Source organism: Bubalus kerabau, chromosome X (genome assembly GCF_029407905.1).
Source record: "Bubalus kerabau isolate K-KA32 ecotype Philippines breed swamp buffalo chromosome X, PCC_UOA_SB_1v2, whole genome shotgun sequence".
Lineage (NCBI taxonomy): Eukaryota > Metazoa > Chordata > Mammalia > Artiodactyla > Bovidae > Bubalus > Bubalus kerabau.
This window is the reverse complement of record NC_073647.1, coordinates 90674854-90698829: the sequence shown is the minus strand read 5'-3', so window position 1 is coordinate 90698829 and position 23976 is coordinate 90674854. Positions and strand designations below refer to the sequence as shown.

The window sequence follows — 23976 nt, the reverse complement described above, 5'->3', positions numbered from 1 at the left end:
GTGGAAGTTTTATTAATCTCGTATGCTTAGGGTAACTCCCACTTGGCTAAGCTGTACAGTTGTTGGATTGTTTACCAGTATTTTTTGAGGATTTTAGTATCTATACACATAAGGGATATTGTTCTCTAGTTTTCTTGTGATGTCTTTTATTTCAGTATCAGGATGATATAAGTCTCACAGAATGAGTTCAAAATAATTCCCTCCTCTACTTTTTTTTGGGGGGTGGGGGGAGGTTTGTGAGGTATTGGTATTAATCTTTTCTTAACTCTCTGGCAGAATTCAGTGATGAAGCAATCTGGGCCTAGGCTTTTCGATTAGTTTTGGATTAGTAATTTAATCTCTTTACTGCTTATAAATCTATTCAGCTTGGCTATTTCTTCTTCAGTTTAAGAATTTGCCCATTTCCTCTAAGTTATCTACTTTGCTGTCATACAATTTTTCATAGTCTTTTACAGTCTTTTTATTTCTGTAAGATTAGTAGTGATATCCACTCTTTCATTTTTTTACTATTATGAATCTTCAGTATTTCTTACTGGTCAGTCTAGTTAACAATTGTGTTGATCTTTCCAAAGAACAAGTTTGTGATTTTGTTAATTTTCCCTATTAATTTTATATTATTTTTCATCTCCCTTTAGGTTGTTTGGTCTTCTTTTTCTAGTTTAAGGCAGTAGTTTATTGATTTGAGATGCTCCTTTTTTAAATATAGATATTTACAGCTATAAACTGATCTCTAACAAAAATTTTAGCTGCATCCCATGTTTTTATTGTGTTTTCATTTTCATTCATCTCCAAGTATTTTCTAATTTCCCTTTTAATTTTTTGACCCATATTTAAAGTGTCTGATTGCCTTCTGACGTCCCCAAGTTTTTTTTCCTTTATTACTGATTTCTAATATATAGTGGTCAGGGAACACTCTTTATATGATTTCAATCTTTTAAAACTTATTGAAGCTTGATTCATAAGACCATAAGCACAGCATATGGTCTATGAAGACTGTTCCATGTACACTTCAGCAAATTGCATTCTTCACTTTTATTTCCTTTTTGATCTTCTCTCTAGTTGTTCTATCCATTATTAAGTAGGGTCTTGAAATCTTCCACTATAATTGTTGAAATGTCTGTTTCTCCTTCTAAGTCTGTCAAGCTTTTGTTTCATCTATTTTGACAGGTTCTTAGGTGCATACATGTTTAAAATTGTTATATCTTCCTGACAGATTGAATCTTTAATCATTGTGAAATATCCGTTTTTATCTTACAGTTCAGTTCAGTCACTCAGTCATGTCCAACTCTTTGTGACCCCATGGACTGCAGCACACCAGTCTTCCCAGTCCATCACCAACTCCCGGAGTTTACTCAAACTCATGTCCATCGTGTCAGTGATGCCATACAACCATCTCATCCTGTTGTCCCCTTCTCTCATCTTCAATCTTTCCCAGCACCAGGGTCTTTTCCAATGAGTTGGTTCTTCGCATCAGGTGGCCAAAGTATTTTTATCTTTAATAACATTTATTTAAGGTTTATTCCATCTGATATTAGTATAGACACTCTAAAAAGTTTATGGTTGGTGCTTGCATGGTATATATATATTTTTCCATCTTTTTATTTTTGGCTTGTTTGTATCTTTATGGAGTATTTCTCCTATAGATAGTATATTTGAACAAATTGGACTTATGGATGTGCTCTTGGAATGGAACTTGTTCATATGTAGAAGACATACTGCACTGAGCTCTAGTAAATTTATTTATTGTACTTCTCAACTTCATAATTTCTAGTTTTTTCCCCTATTTCTTTATTGACAAATCTTTGCTACATCCACCATCTGGGTCCTTTCTAAGGCAACGTTTATGGCCTGCTCCCTGCCCCCTCCTCCCTTGTGCAAATGGGTGACTTTGTTTTCTTTGCATAAAACTGGACATTTTATATAGTATCTTGTAATATCTGTGGATAATGATCCACCTCCTCTGGGGGACTGTTATCTGCTTGGTTATTTTCCCTGCAGTGTGCAGTCTGATATTATCTTTCTCTTTTAGTCTAGGCACCCAAGGGTTGCCCCTGGGTTGGCATAAAGCAATTAGTGGTCAGTAAGATTTTTACCCTTTACCATTGGATGTGTGTGTGCTTGGAGGGTGCTACCATAGTATATAGTTTACTTTTGACCTATGTTCAGCCAGGTACTAGTACTTGAAGGTTCCTTTTCTGTTCTGAGTGGGCACAGTCTTGGACATGTGTTTCAGATTGCCATGAATGTGTGCAGTTTTATTTTTAAGCCTGCATTCCTAGGAGTCATATCTGGGTGAGAGCAACTTTTTGCTCAGTCAGTATTTTGTCTAGTTCCATGTGCCAGTCCATCTTCTCCCATGTGTTGATGGTCTGCACGTGTTGCAAAATACTTTTAAGTCTGTCCCATGTTCCATTCTGACTATCCCGAGTGAGTGCAGCCCAGCACATGCACTCAGACTTTTCAATTCTCAGAGTTGCTTGTGTTCCCAGGAGGCACTTCTGGGCTCCCTCTGGTTTAACTTCTGGCTGCTCTATGGATTTGCTTGCACCAGCTCCTCCTAGTAGCTCTCCACCAAGATCTCCATTGTTTTTGACAATGCCCTTAGGGATGGAGTTCTCCATGCTTTGTTTCAATGAAGTCAGTACCCTCAGGTAGACCTGTGGAACTTTTTGTATTCATTGAATGCCTTCATCTTTGGAAAGAACCTCTGCATCAGTGAACCAGAGCTGGCAGCAGAGGGCCCTGAGTGAAACCACCACTCTATGAAAAGGCACCAGGACATGGTGGCAGTCCATGGTACTCTTGATTTTTCGCTCCTTGAGTGAAACCTCTGAGTTAGCTGAGGTGGAAAAAATCAGGGTCCCAGTATTCTCAATCTGTGCATGGAGTGCTTCCACCCTAAGAGTGGGGGTTGGGTGGTAGAAAGGATCTCCAGTCCTCTTGCTTGTGCTTGCCTGGAATACATTTTTTGCAATACAGGGTTGGGAAAATGAGAAATGCAGGCAGTTACCTTGCAGGGTAAAACGGTAGCCCTACAGTAGGAGTTGGGGAAAGAGGAGCCCTATCTCTCCCTAACATCTTCACCACACTTGAAAAGAATAGAGCACTGAGGGAAGAGCTTCTGTAACAAAGACCTGGTGAAGTGGAGAGTATGTGGGTAATTCCTCAACTGCCAGACTCTTGCTGTTCTTACTGAGACCTAATAAGTTTCTCAAATGAATGTTTCTCCATTTGCTTTATGCCCTTTGGATAATTTCTAGATACTTCAAATGATTTTTTAAATATTTTTTATCAGAAAAGCTGTTGTTTTGTTGAAGAGGGTCTACAGAACCCCTTACTTTACCATGCTGGATGTCTCAACCTCAATATATTTTTGAACATAACTTCTGGGTGGAAATGTGGTTCAGCAAAAAGCATTGAAGGTTGATGCTTTTGAATTGTGGTGTTGGAAAAGACTATTGAGTCCCTTGGACTGCAAGGAGAACAAACCAATCAATCCTAAAGGGAATCAACCCCGAATATTCATTGGAAAGACTGATGCTGAAGCTGAAGTTCCAATACTTTTTGGCCACCTGATGAGAAGAGCTGACTCATAAGAAAAAATCTTGATGCTGGGAAAGATTGAAGGCAGTAGGAGAAGGGGACAACAGAGGACAAGATGGTTGGATGGTATCACTGACTAAATGGACATGAGTTTGAGCAAACTCCGGGAGATGATGAAGGACAGGGAAACCTGGTGTGTGCAGTCCATGGGGTCACAAACAGTCGCACACAACTGAGCGACTGAACAACAACAACAACAACAACAACAACAAAGAAATGGACTGGATGTCAGGACTCAGAATTTTCATCAACTTGACTAATAGTAAGTTCAGCGACTTCTCCTGAAATACAGTTTCCTCATTTTAAGAATGAAGAAATTTTATTAAAGGACCTCTAAATTCCTTCCAGCTCTAAAATCCAATGATATTATAAAACAGAAAGTCATCAGTGAAAAACATTCTAGTGTAGCTGTGTGAGAACAGGAAATATGCAAACAATCCATTGCCTTTGTTTTAAACCAAAAATGTTCCGATCTATTTCTAATTAAAGCTAGTACATTTCCAATTCTACCTAGCTAATCAAAATACTAAATTTAATGCATGGTTTGCAGTTAAGGCATTTTTCTACCCTAAAGGTTTCCTTCTTAGTCATTAGAACTGAGAAACTGGGGGCAATAGAAAGTTGCCTTTCACTGACTGGTCATTAAAAATATGACAGCTTAATGCTAAGTGAAAGCACTATAGTTTGCTACCATTTTGCCCATATTATGAGCACTGGAAACAATTACTTTCTCTTTGAGACAATTTCAAGTTTTCACTTTTTGCATGAGGCTCTAAGGCCATACTCCCAGAGTGTCTATTAAATCTGTACTTATTTGGAGCGTGTGAATAGCAAAATATTAATTCTCCCTATGCACTGCAGAAGAGTTGCTTCAATGGGACACCCATTTCGAGCCACAAAGACATAGTTTATTTAGTATTGATTATCTGCACAGATTGTTACAACAATAAATCTGTGGTAAATAAGCTTCCGCATTGAGTTATTTTATCTTAACCAATTTTAACCAGCTGATTTGACTTCATACTGTCATTTATTATACAGTTTACATTCAAAATCTATATACTCAAAGCAGGAGAGAAGGGACCTTTCTATAAGAAAGCTGCCTTTGTAAACATATTTAAATGCTTTCAACTACCAATACACAGAAGAATATCCTATGATGAAGTTACAAGGTAAGAGAATTATGAGTATCTACTGGTCAAAGTTGCATTTCCTGAAACATCCAGCAATAAAGAAGGATAGGAGCGAGATGGCAGTGTGTGCAAAGTGATCCAAAATAAGGAATCATATTAATTTTAAATATGTTGCCTTTAAAAGCAAAACATATTTTTAAACTAACCATCTTCACAAACTGAGCTTTGTCAGCATCTAAGGGAAAAGGCAAAATATTTAACTAAAGGTATAGAAAAGGTTCAAACCCCTGCAGAGGAAAAGTAAATGCATATTTTGAGTTTATCCAAATGCTAAGGCCTCTTTCTGATTCTCAAAAGTGACCATCAGACTTGAACTGTTCAAAAATTTCCAAAGGAGCCCATCTCCTCACCAAAATATTTCTATGTTAAAACCTTCAGGAAGGCATCTGGCCCAGTTTTTATGATCCCAAATTACCTTGGTTTCAATGTAATCTTTGTAAACTGGGATTCCCTTAGGAAGATTTCAATCTTAAAAATAAAGGGATATTAAGAAGCAAAACCCTATTCCCTGCTCCATTTTCAGAATCCATATGCCAAAATTGTAGCTTATTCATCCCAAGACATTAAAAAAATATATTATTTTGTGACATTAACTTAGAAATTTGTACTTTTGTGTGGAATATTCTAATGTAAAACTAGTACATTATGATAAATGTCCCTTTCTTGGAACCTCCTCTGAGTGAATCATCCTAGGAAGCCTTTCTTTCATTTTATTTTTTATTTATTTATTTTTTATTATTATTTTTTTTAATTTTATTTTATTTTTAAATTTTACATAATTGTATTAGTTTTGCCAAATTTTTCTTTCATTTTAATTTGCCTATTATGTCAGTGTATAGAACCACCTTAACAAGATGGAGTTAAGAGAAAAAAATTTAAGACTTAGTTGTAGCCCCTACAGTAACTGTATTTTTCAGGTAATTTAAGTTTTTATTAGCTGAAAATACTGGTTAATGACCACAGTGACCCAATGGTCTAGAGACTACCTCCAATCATATGAAAGTACTTTCAAATTTCTTAGTGGGGAAATTATCCCCACCCTAAAAACACTCCTGTCCTTCTTTGACTATATGTTTCCCATATCACAGAATCACTTACATTGAATACCACTATTCACATTCAAAATGAATATTACTAATGATTATTTCAATTTTACCTGCTTGATTATGCAAAAAAGTTAAATATTTTCTATCAGCAACATTAAAAATGTACAGAAGGAATTAACAGAAGCAGAATTTCTATCTAGACTAACCATTATTTCTAGTAATGCAGCTGGGTTATTCAAAGGACATGTTTTTTTGGTTGTTGTTCCTCAGAAAAGCAATCACATCCATGGTTTGAGAGTGAGAAATGTCCCAAACCTCCCCTCATATTGCAGCTGATTAAGCATCTCAGTGTTAATTTCAACTCCCAAAGCAAGATCCTACCACTTGCTCTGGTATCAAAGACTAACCATAACTACTAGCTTCAAGCTACTTTTCTAATCACCTTTATATAACAAAACTGGAGACTAGACTTAGATAAGCTTAGATATCTACCTACTAATGACAACAATATAAATCGGAAAAAAAAATTAGTCTCTTCCATGCCAAATTATCATTTAAAACACAATAAAACCACAGACCAATAAAATAAATATTTTAACACCTTTTCTGAGAAACAAAGCCTCATTATATACAGTTATGTTGCTGTTCATGAGATACACAAGTTTTTCAAGCTGAATGATTACTACCAAACAAATTAAAGCAAATTCAAGTTGGAAAAGGAAAGGAACTTTCTAAGTGAATACATACCAACATTTTATTAATTATTTCTAGCCAGTAAAACTTAATTATCTTGCTTGGGCTCCTCCTTGTTATTTCAAGCTTAAACTCATTAAACTACTGAAAAAGGAAGAGAAGATCTGGTAATAAAGTAATTCTGAAGTATCAACACAGATTAGAGGCTTGATCATCTAAATATTTTTGTAATCCTCTATTTGTCTAAAGGTTATTAATAATTGTTAGATTTTGCTTTATACACATGTGTGTATGCACACATCCCATTCGGTTGTTTCTTTGTATAACTTCAGATAGCAAAAGCAGTGCATTTAAGATGGAAACAGAAAACTCAATTAACATCCTAAGCTTTTTAGATCACTCCCAGTATAGTAAGTCTCAAATTATATCAAGGTTTGCAAGTCTTTAAAGAAAAATTATGAATTTTTGTCCAAAACAAAAGCTACATCTCATTTGGTGGAAAAATAAAATTCCCAGCACTACATGACGGTTACAATGCTGGTTAATGATGAACATTCTATATACCAACAATCAAAGTTTTTCCTCTTAAAGATATATGGTGGTAAATATTTCTAAAATTTTAAGTATTATTATTTATCATTCATGTATTTCAATGGAGAAAGAAAATCTACACTTTTTAAAAAAGAAATAGATACTTTTCATCTAAAGTGTCAGCATAAAGGAGGTTTGAAAAACTAGAAAAATTTGGAAGCCAATCTGATTTATCTGGTTATGGATATCAAATGACTGTCAGGCCTCAAAAATGGAAATGGGGTAAAGTCAAGTAGTAACAACAATTATGCTTTGACCACAACTAAGGCAGTAACAAGAAAATAATTAGGAGATAAATATAGATGCCACATCAAATAGATTGTGAAAGATGTAAAACTCAATTCCCTTTTCAAATAAATCTTATCTAAAAGAAGGACTATAGAAAATGGGAATGTCTGATTTTTAATAAAACAATTCTGCTTCAGTGCAAATGTGTAGTCAAGGTAAAAAGAGGAAGGAAGGAAGGAAAGAAAGGAGAGAGGGAGGGAGGGAGTGAGTAAGGGAAGGACGAAGGAAGAAAGGAAGAAAAGAAGAAAAGAAAATATTTCATGTGACTTAGCAGGAACAGTTTCCACAGCCTTTGACACTGTTGACAATTTCTTCTTGTAGTCTCTTCCTTTCTTCCTCTTTGGACACATTTTCTTTCTTTGCATCCCATTTGGGGTTATCATGGTTCTGCACACGGCTGCTCTGTGTATGCCACATTTCTGAATAGATACTGCTAGGGTTAGCAAGCAAATCATGGTGGGTACCACGTTCAGCTACCTTACCCTAATAAGCAAAAATAAAAGAAACATAGACAAAGTCATATAACTAGCATAATAATTGAAAACACATAATACTTTCCAAGTAAGAATTTTGAAAGACTGCATTCATTAAAATACTTTCCCCAATTTTTTAATTACAGTATATGTGGGAAAAATCAAGGTAGGAATGCCTTCATTACTGTTGAGCTATCAGTATGATAAAAAACCAAAAAGCTATGAAATTCTATATAACATAAAGTATTTCACTTAAAGAAAATACAGTCTGAATGTTTTATTTTTGATTTTGAAGAGCAGAAAAGGAAGGTGAAGATTTTCTAAAAGTGGTATTTTCTGTAATCAGTAAATCAAATTTAAATCAAAAGCACTGTTATACAGAGATTTAAAGGATTTAAAAATAATATGCCAAAACCCTATGTGTACTTTGAAATAAACAAGATTTCTCCATGATGTTTATTTCTTCCAGTAGCTATTTTTCTTAACAATAGCTATTAAACTTAACACTGCATAGGTTTTGGTATTGATGCCAAACTCTTATATCTACAATTAATTTGTCTCTTGAGAGATACTGTTAAACATACTGGAAGACAAAAGTAATTTTGTCACTTTCAGTGGTGTTCCTGGTGATACGACCCTTAAAAATATAACCTTAAGCTAAATAACTGAAATTTGTATGTGCCCACTTCTGAGTGGTTAATTTAAGCATCTCCTTGATTTCTGGCTGGAGAGTCTAAGAATTATTTTGCTCTGCTATTTGAATTCCTCTGGATCCTGTATGTAGTCCTCAATCCCAAGGTGTGTGGACAACTTCATTGGCATAAAAGTTCCCATGGTTACATATTTTATACTTTTTTATTTACCACTGTAAAAAAAAACAAAATAAAATTATCAATGCACAGATACAGAAAATAAATTTATGGTTACTAAAGGGGACATGGAGGGGAAAAGGACAGTAGGAGTATGGAGTTAATAGATACAAACTACTATATATAAAATACATAAGCAAAAAGGATTTACTTAATAGCACAGGGACTTCCCTGGTGGCTCAGACAGTAAAGAATCCGCCAGTAGTGCACAAGACCCAGGTTCAATCCCTGGGTTGAGAAGATCCCCTGGAGAAGGGAATGGCTACCCACTCCAGTATTCTTGCCTGGAGAATTCCATGGACAGAGGAGCCTGGCAGGCTACATTCCATGGGGTCACAAAGAGTCAGACATGACTGAGCGACTAACACTTTCCTTTCACTCACAGAGAATTGTATTCAATATCTTATAGTAACTTACAATGGAATATAATCTGAAAAAAAAAAACAAAACCTGAATCACTAACACAACATTGTACATCAATTAAAAAAATCTTCTATGAAAGCTGCATCAAAAAGTATTAGAAAGAATGGGAACTATTTTTGCAGACAACTAATGAAATAAATTACAAAAATTTATCCTGTAGTAAAATTGTGTAGTTTAAATTATTTTTACTTGTATTAAAGCATAAATGTACATAGCTTAAAAATAATTGCAAAGCTGATAAATAGTACATTCTTTTGTCTCCTCCTTCTCTACCCTTGAATACCTCCTTCTTATCCCCCAATTTGTAGCTATTTATTCTGGCATTTACATACACAGATACATATTAATGAGATCCAACACTTTCAACTATTCCACTTTCCCATGCCTCAAATTCACTCTCCTAATAATATTGGTTGTATAATAAATGTTATTTAATATACAATGTTTGCTTTATCATAACTATGTAAGTATTACCTGTTGTCAGGTACTAGGACTTTATATATATTTTCTCCTAATTTCTTATTCTTCCTGGACTTAGTAATTGCCTTGTTTTTCCATTTGCTTAGTTTTCTATGTCACTGCTGCTGCTGCTGCTAAGTCCCTTCAGTCGTGTCCGACTCTGTGTGACCCCATAGGCGGCAGCGCACCAGGCTCCCCCGTCCCTGGGATTCTCCAGGCAAGAACACTGGAGTGGGTTGCCATTTCCTTCTCCAATGCATGAAAGTGAAAAGTGAAAGTGAAGTCGCTCAGTCGTGTCAGACTCTTAGCGACCCCATGGACTGCAGCCTACCAGGCTCCTCCGTCTGTGGGATTTTCCAGGCAAGAGTACTGGAGTGGGATGCCATTGCCTTCTCCGTTCTATGTCACTAATTCACTCTAAACTTTAAGTCTGCCTGAACAGTGTTTTTCTCATTATCGACTATGTTATGTAATCTATTATTTAGCACCCCCACTGGAAGATATTTCTCTCACAGCTTTTAAGCTGTTTTCCTTATCCTCAATTCTGAAATTTTATAATTTGTGTATTCTTTTTCCTCCTTCTGTTTATTGTGGTGGGTACTTGCTAGGCCCTTTTAATCTGAAAACTTATGCTCTGAAGTTCTGGACATTTGGGGGATATTAGTCTTTGGTTATATTCTTCCTTTTTCTGACTCCCTTTTGCTAGAACCACCACTAGTCAAATGTTGGACCTCTTAGACTAATTTTCTTGTTTTCAAATCTTTCCTCTATTTTCTCTCTTTCTGTTTTACTCTTTAGAAATTTCCTTGACTTTATTTCAGCAATGACAGTTTTGATTTCCAAAATCTCTTGTTCTCCAATTGTTTCTTATTTATTTACCACCCCATTTCAAATTTGAAATGATGCAAGAATGGTAAAAATAAACACCTATATATGCTTCTCCTGGGTTAGCAACTGTTACTTTTTCCACATTTGCTTTCTCTCACTTGATCCTATCTCTAAATTTATACTACTTTTGCTAAATTATTTAAGAATGAATTGTGGATATCATAACATTTCACCCCTAAGTATTTCATTAGCATGTATCTCCTGAAAGGGCTTCCCAGGTGGCACTAGTGGTAAAGAATCCGCCTGCCAATGCAGGAGATGAAAGGTTTGATCCTTGGGTTGGGAAGATCCCCTGAAGAAGGAAATGGCAACCTGCTCCAGTATTCTTGCCTGGAAAATTCCATGGACAGAGAAGCCTGGCAGGCTGCAGTCCATGGGGTCACAAAAAGTTGGACACGACTGAGCATGTACACACACACACCTGAAAACAAGGACATTCTCCTATATGACTGGAATACAACTATATTACATCCAAGAAATTCATCTAATTTATAGTCCATATTCAGATTTTACCAATGATCCCAATAATATTATATATATATATATATATTTTTTTCCCATCCAGGATTCAATCAGGATCAACATGTTGAATTTGTAAGTTTTCTAGTCTGTGTGAGTGACAATAACATTTCTAAAATATCCAGGCTTATTTTCTAAAAATGCACTTCAAGTTGTATTTCTCTAGTTTTTCCTGATTCTTAGATCTAGGCTAAACATTTTTGCTGAAATACAATATAGGTGATGATATGTCCTCAGTGTATCATATTAGGAGATATATGATATCAGTTTCCTCCATAATGAATGATATTAAGTGATCATTTCTTTAAGGCAGTGTCTACCAGATTTCTCTATTTTAAAGGTATTTTTTTCTTTGTAATAGAAAAGTAATCTATGGGTTAAGTGACTATTCTATTCCCCAATAGTTTTTCACCATATGGTTTTAGCCAACGATGATATTTACCTAAATCTTTTACCATAATGGTGGCTGTAAAATTATTTTCTAAACGTACCATTCCTTACATGTGTGTGTTAACATTCTTTTTTTTTTTTTAATGCGTTACAATTACCATACAGTATTGGGTGGGATGGAGGGCCTTGAAGGAGAGGATATATGTATCAGATCAGACCAGTCGATCAGTCGTGTCCGACTCTTTGCGACCCCATGAATCACTGCACGCCAGGCCTCCCTGTCCATCACCAACTCCTGGAGTTCACTCAGACTCACGTCCATCGAGTCAGTGATGCCATCCAGCCATCTCATTCTCTGTCTTCCCCTTCTCCTCTTGCCCCCAATCCCTTCCAGCATCAGAATCTTTTCCAATGAGTCAACTCTTCGCATGAGGTGGCCAAAGTAGGGAGTTTCAGCTTTAGCATCATTCCTTCCAAAGAAATCCCAGGGCTGATCTCCTTCAGAATGGACTGGTTGGATCTCCTTGCAGTCCAAGAGACTCTCAAGAGTCTTCTCCAACACCACAGTTCAAAAGCATCAATTCTTTGGTGCTCAGCCTTCTTCACAGTCCAACTCTCACATCCATACATGACCACAGGAAAAACCAGAGCCTTGACTAGACGAACCTTTGTTGGCAAAGTAATGTCTCTGCTTTTGAATATGCTATCTAGGTTGGTCATAACTTTCCTTCCAAGGAGTAAGCGCCTTTTAATTTCATGGCTGCAGTCCCCATCTGCAGTGATTTTGGAGCCCCAAAAAATAAAGTCTGACACTGTTTCCACTGTTTCCCCATCTATTTCCCATGAAGTGATGGGACCGGATGCCATGATCTTCGTTTTCTGAATGTTGAGCTTTAAGCCAACTTTTTCACTCTCCACTTTCACTTCCATCAAGAGGCTTTTTAGTTCCTCTTCACTTTCTGCCATAAGGATGGTGTCATCTGCATATCTGAGGTTATTGATATTTCTCCCAGCAATCTTGATTCCAGCTTGTGTTTCTTCCAGTTCAGCGTTTCTCATGATGTACTCTGCATCTAAGTTAAATAAACAGGGTGACAATATACAGCCTTGATGTACTCCTTTTCCTATTTGGAACCAGTCTGTTGTTCCATGTCCAGTTCTAAGTGTTGCTTCCTGACCTGCATACAAATTTCTCAAGAGGCAGATCAGGTGGTCTGGTATTCCCATCTCTTTCAGAATTTTCCACAGTTTCTTGTGATCCACACAGTCAAAGGCTTTGGCATAGTCAATAAAGCAGAAATAGATGTTTTTTCTGGAACTCTCTTGCTTTTTCCATGATCCAGCGGATGTTGGCAATTTGATCTCTGATTCCTCTGCCTTTTCTAAAAGCAGATTGAACATCAGGAAGTTCATGGTTCACATATTGCTGAAGCCTGGCTTGGAGAATTTTGAGCATTACTTTACTAGCATGTAAGATGAGTGCAATTGTGTGGTAGTTTGAGCATTCTTTGGCATTGCCTTTTTTTTGGAATTGGAATGAAAACTGACCTTTTCCAGTCCTGTGGCCACTGCTGAGTTTTCCAAATGTGCTGGCATATTGAGTGCAGCACTTTCACAGCATCATCTTTCAGGATTTGGAATAGCTCAACTGGAATTCCATCACTTCCACTAGCTTTGTTCGTAGTGATCCTTTCTAAGGCCCACGTGACTTCACATTCTAGAATGTCTTGCTCTAGGTCAGTGATCACACCATCGTGATTATCTGGGTTGTGAAGATCTTTTTTTGTACAGTTTTTCTGTGTATTCTTGTCATCTCTTCTTAGTACCTTCTGCTTCTGTTAGGTCCATACCATTTCTGTCCTTTATCGAGCCCACCTTTGCATGAAATGTTCCTTTGGTATCTCTGATTTTCTTGAAGAGATCCCTAGTCTTTCCCATTCTGTTGTTTTCCTCTATTTCTTTGCATTGATTGCTGAAGAAGGCTTTTTTTTTTTTTTAATTTTATTTTATTTTTAAACTTTACATAACTGTATTAGTTTTGCCAAATATCAAAATGAATCCGCCACAGGTATACATGTGTTCCCCATCCCGAACCCCCCTCCCTCCTCCCTCCCCATTCCATCCCTCTGGGTCGTCCCAGTGCACCAGCCCCAAGCATCCAGTATCGTGCATCGAACCTGGACTGGCAACTCGTTTCATACATGATATTTTACATGTTTCAATGCCATTCTCCCAAATCTTCCCACCCTCTCCCTCTCTCACAGAGTCCATAAGACTGTTCTATACATCAGTGTCTCTTTTGCTGTCTCATACATAGGGTTATTGTTACCATCTTTCTAAATTCCATATATATGCGTTAGTATACTGTATTGGTGTTTTTCTTTCTGGCTTACTTCACTCTGTATAATAGGTTCCAGTTTCATCCACCTCATTAGAACTGATTCAAATGTATTCTTTTTAATGGCTGAATAATACTCCATTGTGCATATGTACCACCGCTTTCTTATCCATTCATCTGCTGATGGACATCTAGGTTGCTTCCATGTCCTGGCTATTATAAACAGTGCTGCGATGAACATTGGGGTACACGTGTCTCTTTCCCTTCTGGTTTCCTCAGTGTGTATGCCCAGCAGTGGGATTGCTGGATCATAAGGCAGTTCTATTTCCAGTTTTTTAAGGAATCTCCACACTGTTCTCCATAGTGGCTGTACTAGTTTGCATTCCCACCAACAGTGTAAGAGGGTTCCCTTTTCTCCACACCCTCTCCAGCATTTATTACTTGTAGGCTTTTGGATCGCAGCCATTCTGACTGGTGTGAAATGGTACCTCATAGTGGTTTTGATTTGCATTTCTCTGATAATGAGTGATGTTGAGCATCTTTTCATGTGTTTGTTAGCCATCTGTATGTCTTCTTTGGAGAAATGTCTATTTAGTTCTTTGGCCCATTTTTTGATTGGGTCATTTATTTTTCTGGAGTTGAGCTGTAGGAGTTGCTTGTATATTCTCGAGATTAGTTGTTTGTCAGTTGCTTCATTTGCTATTATCTTCTCCCATTCTGAAGGCTGTCTTTTCACCTTGCTAATAGTTTCCTTTGATGTGCAGAAGCTTTTAACGTTAATTAGGTCCCATTTGTTTATTTTTGCTTTTATTTCCAATATTCTGGGAGATGGGTCATAGAGGATCCTGCTGTGATGTATGTCAGAGAGTGTTTTGCCTATGTTCTCCTCTTCTTGCTATTCTTTGGAACTCTGCATTCAGATATTTATATCTTTCCTTTTCTCCTTTGCCTTTCACTTCTCTTCTTTTCACAGCTATTTGTAAGGCCTCCCCAGACAGCCATTTAGCCTTTTTGCATTTCTTTTCCAAGGGGATGGTCTTGTTCCCTGTCTCCTGTACAATGTCACGAGCCTCATTCCATAGTTCATCAGGCACTCTATCTATCCAATCTAGGATATATGTATACATACAGCTAATTCACTTTGTTGTACAACTTTGTAAAGCAACTACACCCCAATTAAAACAAAAGAAAGCATACAATGTAAGTTTTAGATGTATAACACAGTGATTGTTTTTATATATTATGAAATGATCACCCAAGTTCATTTACCATCTGTCACCATACAAAGTTATTATTGACTATATTCCTTATGTGTAAATTACGTCCCTATGACTTAGTTTGTACCTCTTAATACCCTTCACCTATTACATCTATCTCCCCACTCTATCCCCTCTGGCAATCACCAGTGTGTTCTCTGTATCTATGGGTCTGTTTCTGTTGTTTGTTCATTTGCTCAGTTTTTTTTAGACTCCACATATGAGTAAAATCATATGGTATATATTTTTCTCTGATGTATTTTCATTTGGCTTGGCATAATACACTCCAGGTCCATTAATGTTGTTGTAAGTGGCAAGATTTCATTTTTAAAGAAGAGCTTTCCCTAAGCATTACTATAGAATTATAGATTTTCTTTTTATTCAGTGTGTTGTAATTCACAAGTATCATTTTTTTTAACGTTCATATTATCCCACATTTGGCCAATGGGAATCCACTCAAAATGCTCCTTGATTCTTTTTTGTTGAGGAACAGCATTTTGTGTAAGATCTAGGTGCTAGTTATACTCATTACTTCTGGGATTTCATTGCTTCTAGACCTTTTCTTTCCCTGAACAGAGTTAGGAACTTTTTTTTCATCATAAACTAATATTGATAATTCTATTCCAATATAACATCAAAAGGTTCTTCCTCCCGTTCTCCTATTCCATATCTCTATCTTTCTTCTCACAAATAAGACCTTTATTTCTCAACAACATCAATATATTAACTCATATGCTCAGTCTTATGATATACAGAAAACAGTTTCAAAATAGCTACTCCCATACTACCAACAACAAACTTACTAAGTTCAAATCTGAGTTATCTTTATCCTTATATTCTACTAAGGCTAAAAAATAAGAGTAATGTGTGCAAAAGTTATTATTTGGGTTAGTTCTACATTCTCTTTTTCTTCTGCATGGTTATGTTATCAATTCTTTATGCAGATAGTTTTACTTCTTTTCATTTGCTTTAAATTCATATATATTTTTAAATGCAGTTTTTTTCACTCTCCTCTTTCACCCTCATCAAGAGGCTCTTTAGGGCCTCTTCACTTTCTGCCATTAGAGTGGTATCATATGCATATCTGAGGGTGTTGATATTTTTCCTGGCAGTCTTGATTCCAGCTTGTGATTTATCCAGCCTGTCATTTCTCATGATGTACTCTGCATATAAGTTAAATAAACAGGGTGACAATATACAGCCTGTCATATTCCTTTCCCAATTTTGAACCAGTCAGTTGTTCCATGTCTTGTATGCTTCTTGACCCACATACAGGTTTCTCAGGAGACAGGTAAGGTGGTCTGGTATTCCTATCACTTTAAGAATTTTCCAGTTTGCTGTGATCCACATAGTCAAAGACTTCAGTGTAGTCAATGAAGCAGAGGTCGATGTTTTTCTATAACTCCCTTGCTTTCTGCATGATTCAGTGAATGCTGGCAATTTGATCTCTGGTTCCTCTGCCTTTTCTAAATGAAGCTTGTACATCTGGAAGTTCTCGGTTCACATACTGCTGAGACCTAGCTTGAAAGATGCTGAGTATAACCTTACTAGCACGTGAAGTGAGCTCAACTGTACAGTAGTTTAACAATCTTTGGCACTGGAATGAAAACTTACATTTTCCAGTCCTATGGCTTACACTTGTTAAGGTACTTTTAATGTTTTATATTTATAAGAAAAGGCTCTATGTACATGATGGCATACAATTGAAAAGTTTAGTAAAAAGCACAAGAGCAGATTTTACTTCAGATACTTAAACATCAATGAGATAATAAAGTATATTTATAAATCTTCCCACTTGAGACATTCTGGACAATCCTACTGAAAAAAATCAGTTTACTCTTTAGTGAATATTAGCATTTTTGAGCAAGTGGTAACATAAAAAAGAAACAATATACATAACATGAAAGTAAACATCCTATAAGAAATTTTAGTGATGCAAAAAATTCTCTCAGTACAGAATGTAGAGGAGAATGCTTTTGCTCTCAACTCCCAGTACTTATGCTTTCAAAATGATAAAGAATTGAAGGTTTACTTGTTAGACAGTAAAAATAAACATAGAGAACATCATTAGAAATAATCAAGTACAAAGGTGGGTGGAGATAAAATAGCCCTACAGAGAGGAGAAAAGTAAAACTATTACAATTTTCAAATCTACTAATTGCAATAGTGGCACTCTGATCTGTTCAGAATATTTAGAGAGTACACTCTTATAGTAATTCCCTCAGAGAAATAAAGTAGGCTGTCATTTTTCTTAGTTTCTTCATGAGGAAAAATACAAAATAAAAATGGCCATGTTTGAAAATGACCACTTTATTTTATGGTAATTTTCTTTTAAACATCAAGGGTGTGTGCAGGTATTAGGAAAATGAAAATATGAAATACACTGAAGACATTAAGCAAATATTCTGTACAGACCAAAAATGAATGCAGAAAAATTGTTTTAAATACAAAACCTTTAAAACTGTTTCTAACATATTAGGATTTAAAGCTTTCCTCATCTAACTTTGCTTTTAAAATGTTAATAAAGTGTGAATTAAGCTCCTCATCCCTCTTCCTTCTCCTCCTTCCACCCCCTTTGCAGCCTCCACCTCCCCTTCCCTGCACCCGCTGAAGAGCTCTGGCAATAAGAGTGGTGGCGGTGGTGGCAGCAGCGCCCGCAGCTCCAGCTCAAGTCCATCTCACTCCGTGGCAGCCATTAGACCCCTGCACTCCAGCTCGATGGGCTGGGAGCCACTAGCTCCGCTCGACCACAGAAACACCGCCCTCCCTTGGTGCTCCTCCTAGAGGAGCCAAGTTTGCACTCGGCTCGCCTGCCTGGCTGGTGCTGCCCCAGCCCTCTTGGCCCCGCTGCCATGGGCTGTCTTGAAAACAGAAAGACTGAGGACCAGCACAATGAGGAGAAGGAGCAGCGTGAGGCCAACAAGATTAAGAAGCAGCTGCAGAAGGACAAGCAGGTCTACCGGACCATGCACCACCATCTGCTGCTGCTGCTGAATCTGGTAAAAGCACCATTGTGAAGTAAATGAGGATCCTGCATGTTAATGGGTTTAATGGAGAGGGTGGCTAAGAGGACCTGCAGGCTGCAAGGAGCAACAGGGATGGACTATATAACCTCTAGATGATGACTTCAATTTCTCATCTTCCTGGCTATGTCCTATCACACTTCACATGCTGGAACTGCCAGTCTTAGGAAGCCTGGAGAATGCCAGGGATGGGGGAGCCTGGTGGGCTGCCATCTATGGGGTCGCACGGAGTCGGACACAACTGAAGCGACTTAGCAGCAGCAGCAGCAGGAACTTCTAATAATACTATTCTGTTGTTGGGGGATGGGCCCCAACACCTAACCTCTAAAGATAACTGAAAAAAAATTTTAAAAACAAACAAAAAACAACAACAAAAGTAATCCCTAATTGAAAAATATGTAGTGTATCAACTAACCAAAGCATCTAAATAAACAGTGACTGACAGCTTACTGTAACAAAAGTTGGCATTTGAGAGCTATGACCCCTCTCTATTGAACCATCTCCCTATTAAACCACCTCCTGTGTACTTCCTAGATGCTATGCTAGATCCCTGACTGAACCCTACTAATACCTACTAACAGCCTGCTCTTCTATTGGTGACTGTTCTACAAGTAAAACTTAAGTATTAACAAATGTGATAAATAAAAATTCCCTGCATGTCTCAGCAAAAAAAAAAAAAGAGTGAATTAATACATTTTATTCATTTTTGTAAGTGGCATAGGTTGTTCCTATCAATGGAGGTAAAAATGGAATCCTATCAGGATTCAATCTTATTCAAAGAACACAAATTCTAAAAATTTCTTTAGAAACAATGTAAGTTGCTTGTGTTTGCAACAATTTCTAATGTACTTCAAACACTGAACTTTGAAGTTAAATATCTTACCTGGTTCAAGACAATAATTTCATCTGCATCAACCACTGTTGACAATCTGTGTGCAATGAAAATAGAAGTTCTATGTTTCACTGCATCCCTCATGGCACCAAGAATAGTCTGCAAGTTTGACAAGAATAGTAAGTGGGGGAGATTTATCTATTAGGTAAATGTAAATTAAAAGAACCATATATTTCTTAAAAGAACATATAAAATGCCAGTTAATTTTGTTATATAAACTTTATACCACTACCAAATATTCTACCCAATCTAATAGTTACGAAGAAGAAACTAAATCAATCAGACAGGGAAGGCAAATATGACCACATTATCATGGAAAAAGTTAGCTTTAAGATAGGCAACCACTTCTTTAAATTAGTTTGGGATAAGGTGGAGATTTCCCATACTTAAAAACAAACAAATAAAATGAATCCACTGATGGCAGGAGCATAGTCAGATATGATGTTTATCTGACCAATGAGAGCAAAAACAAAATAAGGAGGCAACCAAGCGATAGGATGCAGAGAAATTTTAAAAAATCAAGAAAAGATAGAAGACTCAAAGAATACAGGAGCATTTGCTTTTCCTTAGTTCTAACTCAGAGGACAGAAAGATTGACAAGGACAACTGTTCATGTTTAACTTGAAGAAACTTCTTTTTCAGAAGTATTCTGACTTCTTAAGGTATTCTGGAAAATACACTTTTTTTTTTTTTTTTTTTGCTTACTGTCTGTAAAATGTAAGAGAGAGCTTCCCTGGTAGCTCAGTGGTAAAGAATCCACCTGCAAGGCAGGAGACACAGGTTTGACACCTGGGTTGGCACAATTCCCTGGAGAAGTAAATGGTAACCCACTCCAGAATTCTTGCCTGGGAAATCCCTTGGACAGAAGAGCCTGGTGGGCTACAGTCCATGGTGTCACAAAAGAGACACGACTTAGCCAATAAACAAAAATAACAAAAAAGTAAGGCAGCTGTATATATATTCAGCTATACTTGGAAACCTGGGTCTAAGTACAACTAGCTAGATGGAAATAGCAACATGGGGGATGGGGATAGGACCAATGTCTTCCTATAGGTATCTCTAATCACTATATTTATTAAAGGAATAAAATTACCTGAGTAGATGGTTACCCAGGAAAAGAAGACCTTAAACTACTATGACAGACTGAAAATCAAGTGCTGACTGAAAATCTTCTAAGAAAAACTATGATGCTTGAGGCAACTCCTCTATCTTTACACTCAAGAACTTAAACTGCTATCCTAATGATGCTCTGGACCTTTTTAAAAGGTCGATTCAAATTTACTAATCTTCTGATAACTCATTCCCTCTTCTCTGCTGGCAATTAATGGATTATGCTCCTTGAGATAATAAAGGTATGTGACTCAAATAATGACTGTTGTGGGGACTCCAAATTTGCGATAGATGTGGATGACACATTTTGAGATTTAAAGTTCTTGTAAGCAGATTCTAGTCTGCTCATGAATGGGGTCTAATGCAGCTTAAGGTTCTCTTTAAATATAACAAATTGTCAAATTAGCTCAAGATGGCAGAGTAGAAAGACATGAGCTCACTCTTACATAAACACCAAAATCACAACCAACTGATGAACAACCAAAGGCAAAAAAAAAAATCTTGAGCCTAGCAAAAAAGATACCCTACATCCAAAGGCAAAGAAGACACAACAAGATGGTAGGAGGGGCACAACATAATAAAAATTATACCACAGAAGTTCTTCCACAGGAGTGAAAGTCCTAAGTTTCACGCCAGGCTTCCCAGCCTAGTTCCAAAGAGATGGGGAAAGCAGAAATGCCACTCTTGGAGGACAGACACAAGGTTGTGCGCACACCAGGACCCAGGATAAAAAAGCAGTGACTTCATAAAATACTATGCAAGACCTACCTGCTAATACTAGAGGGTCTCCTGCAGAGGCAGGTGGCAGCTGTGGTTCACTATGGGGATGAAGACACTGGCAGTGGCAGATCTGTGGAGTACTCATTGACGTGAGCCTACCAGGAGGCCACCATTAACCCCACCCCACCACATACAAGTGGCTTCAAGTCTCCATGAGCATGGCCCTGCCCACCAGAGGGACAAGACCCAGATCCACTCATCACAGGGCAGGAACTAGCCCCTCCCATCAGGAAGCCTACACAAGTTCCTTAGACAGCCGTATCCACCAAAGAGCAGAAGCAATATGAACTACAATCCTGCAGCTTGCAGAACAGAAACCACAATCACAGAAAGTTAGATAAAATGAGATGGCAGAGGAATATGTCCTAGATGAGAGAACAAGATAAAACCCCAGGAGAAAAGCTAAGTGGAGATAGACACCTACTGGAAAAATAACTCAGATGATCCAAGATCTTGAGGAAAAAAAAAAAGACCAAAGATTGAGAAAATGCAAGAAAGGTTTAACAAAGACCCAAAGGAACTAAAGAACAGAGATGAATAATACAGTAACTGAAATGAAAAATACATTGGAAAGAATCAACAGTAGAATAACTGAGGCAGAAGAAGAGATAAGTGACCAGAAAGACAGAATGGTAGAAATCACTGATGTGGAACAGAGTAAAGAAAAAAAAATGGAAAAGAAATGAAGTCAGTCTAAGAGACTTCTGGGCCAATATTAAACATAACAATATTCACATTATAGGAGTCCCAGAAGGACAAGAGAGAAAAAGGACGTGAGAAAACATTTTCAAGAGACAATAGCTGAAAACTTCCCCGACATGGGAAAGGAAACAGTCATCTAAGTCCAGGAAGCACAGGGAACCAAGGAGGGATATACTGAGACACATAGTATTCAACTTGACAAAAATTAAAGACAAAAAAATACTAAAAGCAACAAATAACATACAAGGGAACTCTTTACGGTTATCAGTTATTTCTCAATAGAAACTCTGCAGTTCAGAAGGGATTGACACAATATATTTAAAGCGATGAAAGGGAATAACCTACAACTAAGAATACTCTACCCAGCAAGGTTCTCATTCACATTTGATGGAGAAATCAAAAGCTTTGCAGAAAAGTTAAAGCTAAGAGAATTCAATATCACTAGACTGGCTTTGCAACAATTACTTAAATTACTTCTCTAAGCAGAAAAGAAAAGGCCACAAATAGAAACAGGAACATTATGAATGGAAAAACTCACTCATAAAGGCAAATATAATTAAAGGAAGGAAACAATCTACACAAAAATATGATATCAAAGTCAGCAACTGTGAGAAGAGGAGAGCACAATGCAGGGTATTGGGAACAAATTTGAAATTAAAAGACCCGCAACTTAAAACAATCTTGCTAATATAAAGACTGCTTTATCAAAACCAGGCTTCCCTGGTGACACAACAGTAAACAATCCGTCTACAATGCAGGAGACACAAGAGACCTGGGCTCAGTCCCTGGGTTGGAAAGATCCCCTTGAGAAGGAAATGGCAACCCACTCCAGTATTTCTGCCTGGAGAATCCCATGGACAGAGGAGTCTAGTGGGCTATGGTCCATGGGATCACAAAAAGTTGGATACAACTGAAGCAACTGAGCATGACACATACCAAAACCTCATGGTAACTACATACCACAAATCTAAAATATTAACAGATACACATACAAAAAGGAATCCAAACACAACACTAAAGTTAGTCATCAATTCACAAGAGAACAAAAGAGGAAGAAAAGAAAAAAGACCTACAAAAAAAAATCCAAAACAATCAAAACAGTGAACAAATGGCAATAAGGATATATATATTGATAATTACCTCAAATATGAATGGATTAAATGCTCCAACCAAAAGACATAGACTAGCTGAATAGATACAAAAATAAGACCGCTCCATATGCTGTTTGTGAGAGACCAATTTCAGACCTAGGAACACATACAGACTGAAAGTGAGGGGATGGAAAAAGGTATTCCATGCAAATAAAAAACAAAAGAAAGCTGGAGTAGCCATACTCCTATCAGAAGAAGCAGACTGTAAAATAAAGACTGTTACAAGAGACAAAGAAGGATACTACATAGTGATCAAGGAATCAATCCAAGAAGAATATATAATAATTATAAATATATATTCATCCAATATACGAGCACCACAATATATAAGGCAAATACTAAGAGCCATAAAAAGGACAAATCAACATTAATACAATAATAGTGGGGGGACTTTTAACATCCCACTCTCATCAGTGGACAGAACATCCAGACAGAAAATTAATAAGAAAATACAAGCTTCAAGACAGACTTAACTGAGATTTACATGACATTCCATCTGAAAGCAGCAGAAAATACTTTCCTCTTTAGTGCACAAGGAACATTCATCAGGACAGATCACATTTTGGGCCACAAATCAAGCCTCAGTAAATTTGAGAAAACTGAAATCATATCAAGCATCTTTTCTGACCACACTATGAGATTAGAAATCAATTACAAAAAGAAAAAAAAAACTGTAAAAAACCAAAACACCCAGAGGCTAAAATACATGTTACTAAATAACCAAGAGGTCACTGAAGAAATAAAAAAGGAAACCAAACAATATCTAGAAACAAATGACAATGAAGACATGATGACCCAAAACCTTTGGGATACAGCAAAAGCAGTTCAGAGAGAGTTTACACAGCAATTCAATCCTACCTCAAGACACAAGAAAAATATCAAATAAACAACCTAAACTTACACCTAAAGAAGCTAGAGAAAGAATAACAAAAAACCCTTTAGTAGTAGACGGAAAGAAATCATAAACATCAGAGCAGAAATAAATGAATTAGAAATGAAGAAAACAGTAACAAAGATCAATGAAACTAAAAGTTAGTTCTTTGAGTGATCAACAAAATTGATAAACCTTTAGCCAGACTCAAGGAAAAAAAAAAGGGAGAAGATTTGAATCAATAACATTAGAAATGAAAAAGAAGTTACAACACTACAGAAACACAAAGGATCATAAGAAACTAATGCTGCTGCTACTGCTGCTAAGTTACTTCAGTTGTGGCCGACTCTGTGCGACCCCATAGACAGCAGCCCACCAGGCTCCCCTGTCCCTGGGATTCTCCAGGCAAGAACACTGG

The 23976-nt window shown here is 37.0% G+C and overlaps 1 protein-coding gene and 1 pseudogene across 3 annotated transcripts in view; one reads left to right on the top strand and one right to left on the bottom strand.

Moving 5' to 3' along the window:
- Nucleotides 1-1585: 1585 nt before the first annotated feature.
- The window catches only part of ABCB7 (ATP binding cassette subfamily B member 7), a 168629-nt gene continuing 146238 nt past the window's right edge, over nt 1586-23976 (bottom strand). For 2 of the 3 annotated variants that reach the window (XM_055564929.1, XM_055564931.1), the window contains 2 exons: nt 18936-19043; nt 1586-7897 (listed from right to left, as the gene is read on the bottom strand). In XM_055564929.1, the coding sequence (XP_055420904.1) occupies nt 7682-7897; nt 18936-19043 (324 nt within the window). In that variant the 3' untranslated portion in view covers nt 1586-7681. Of the gene's footprint in view, nt 7898-9173; nt 9187-18935; nt 19044-23976 lie in introns of all 3 variants that reach the window. The other variant, XM_055564930.1, reaches the window with a different exon arrangement.
- LOC129639444 (guanine nucleotide-binding protein G(s) subunit alpha-like) lies at nt 17882-18147 on the top strand (annotated as a pseudogene).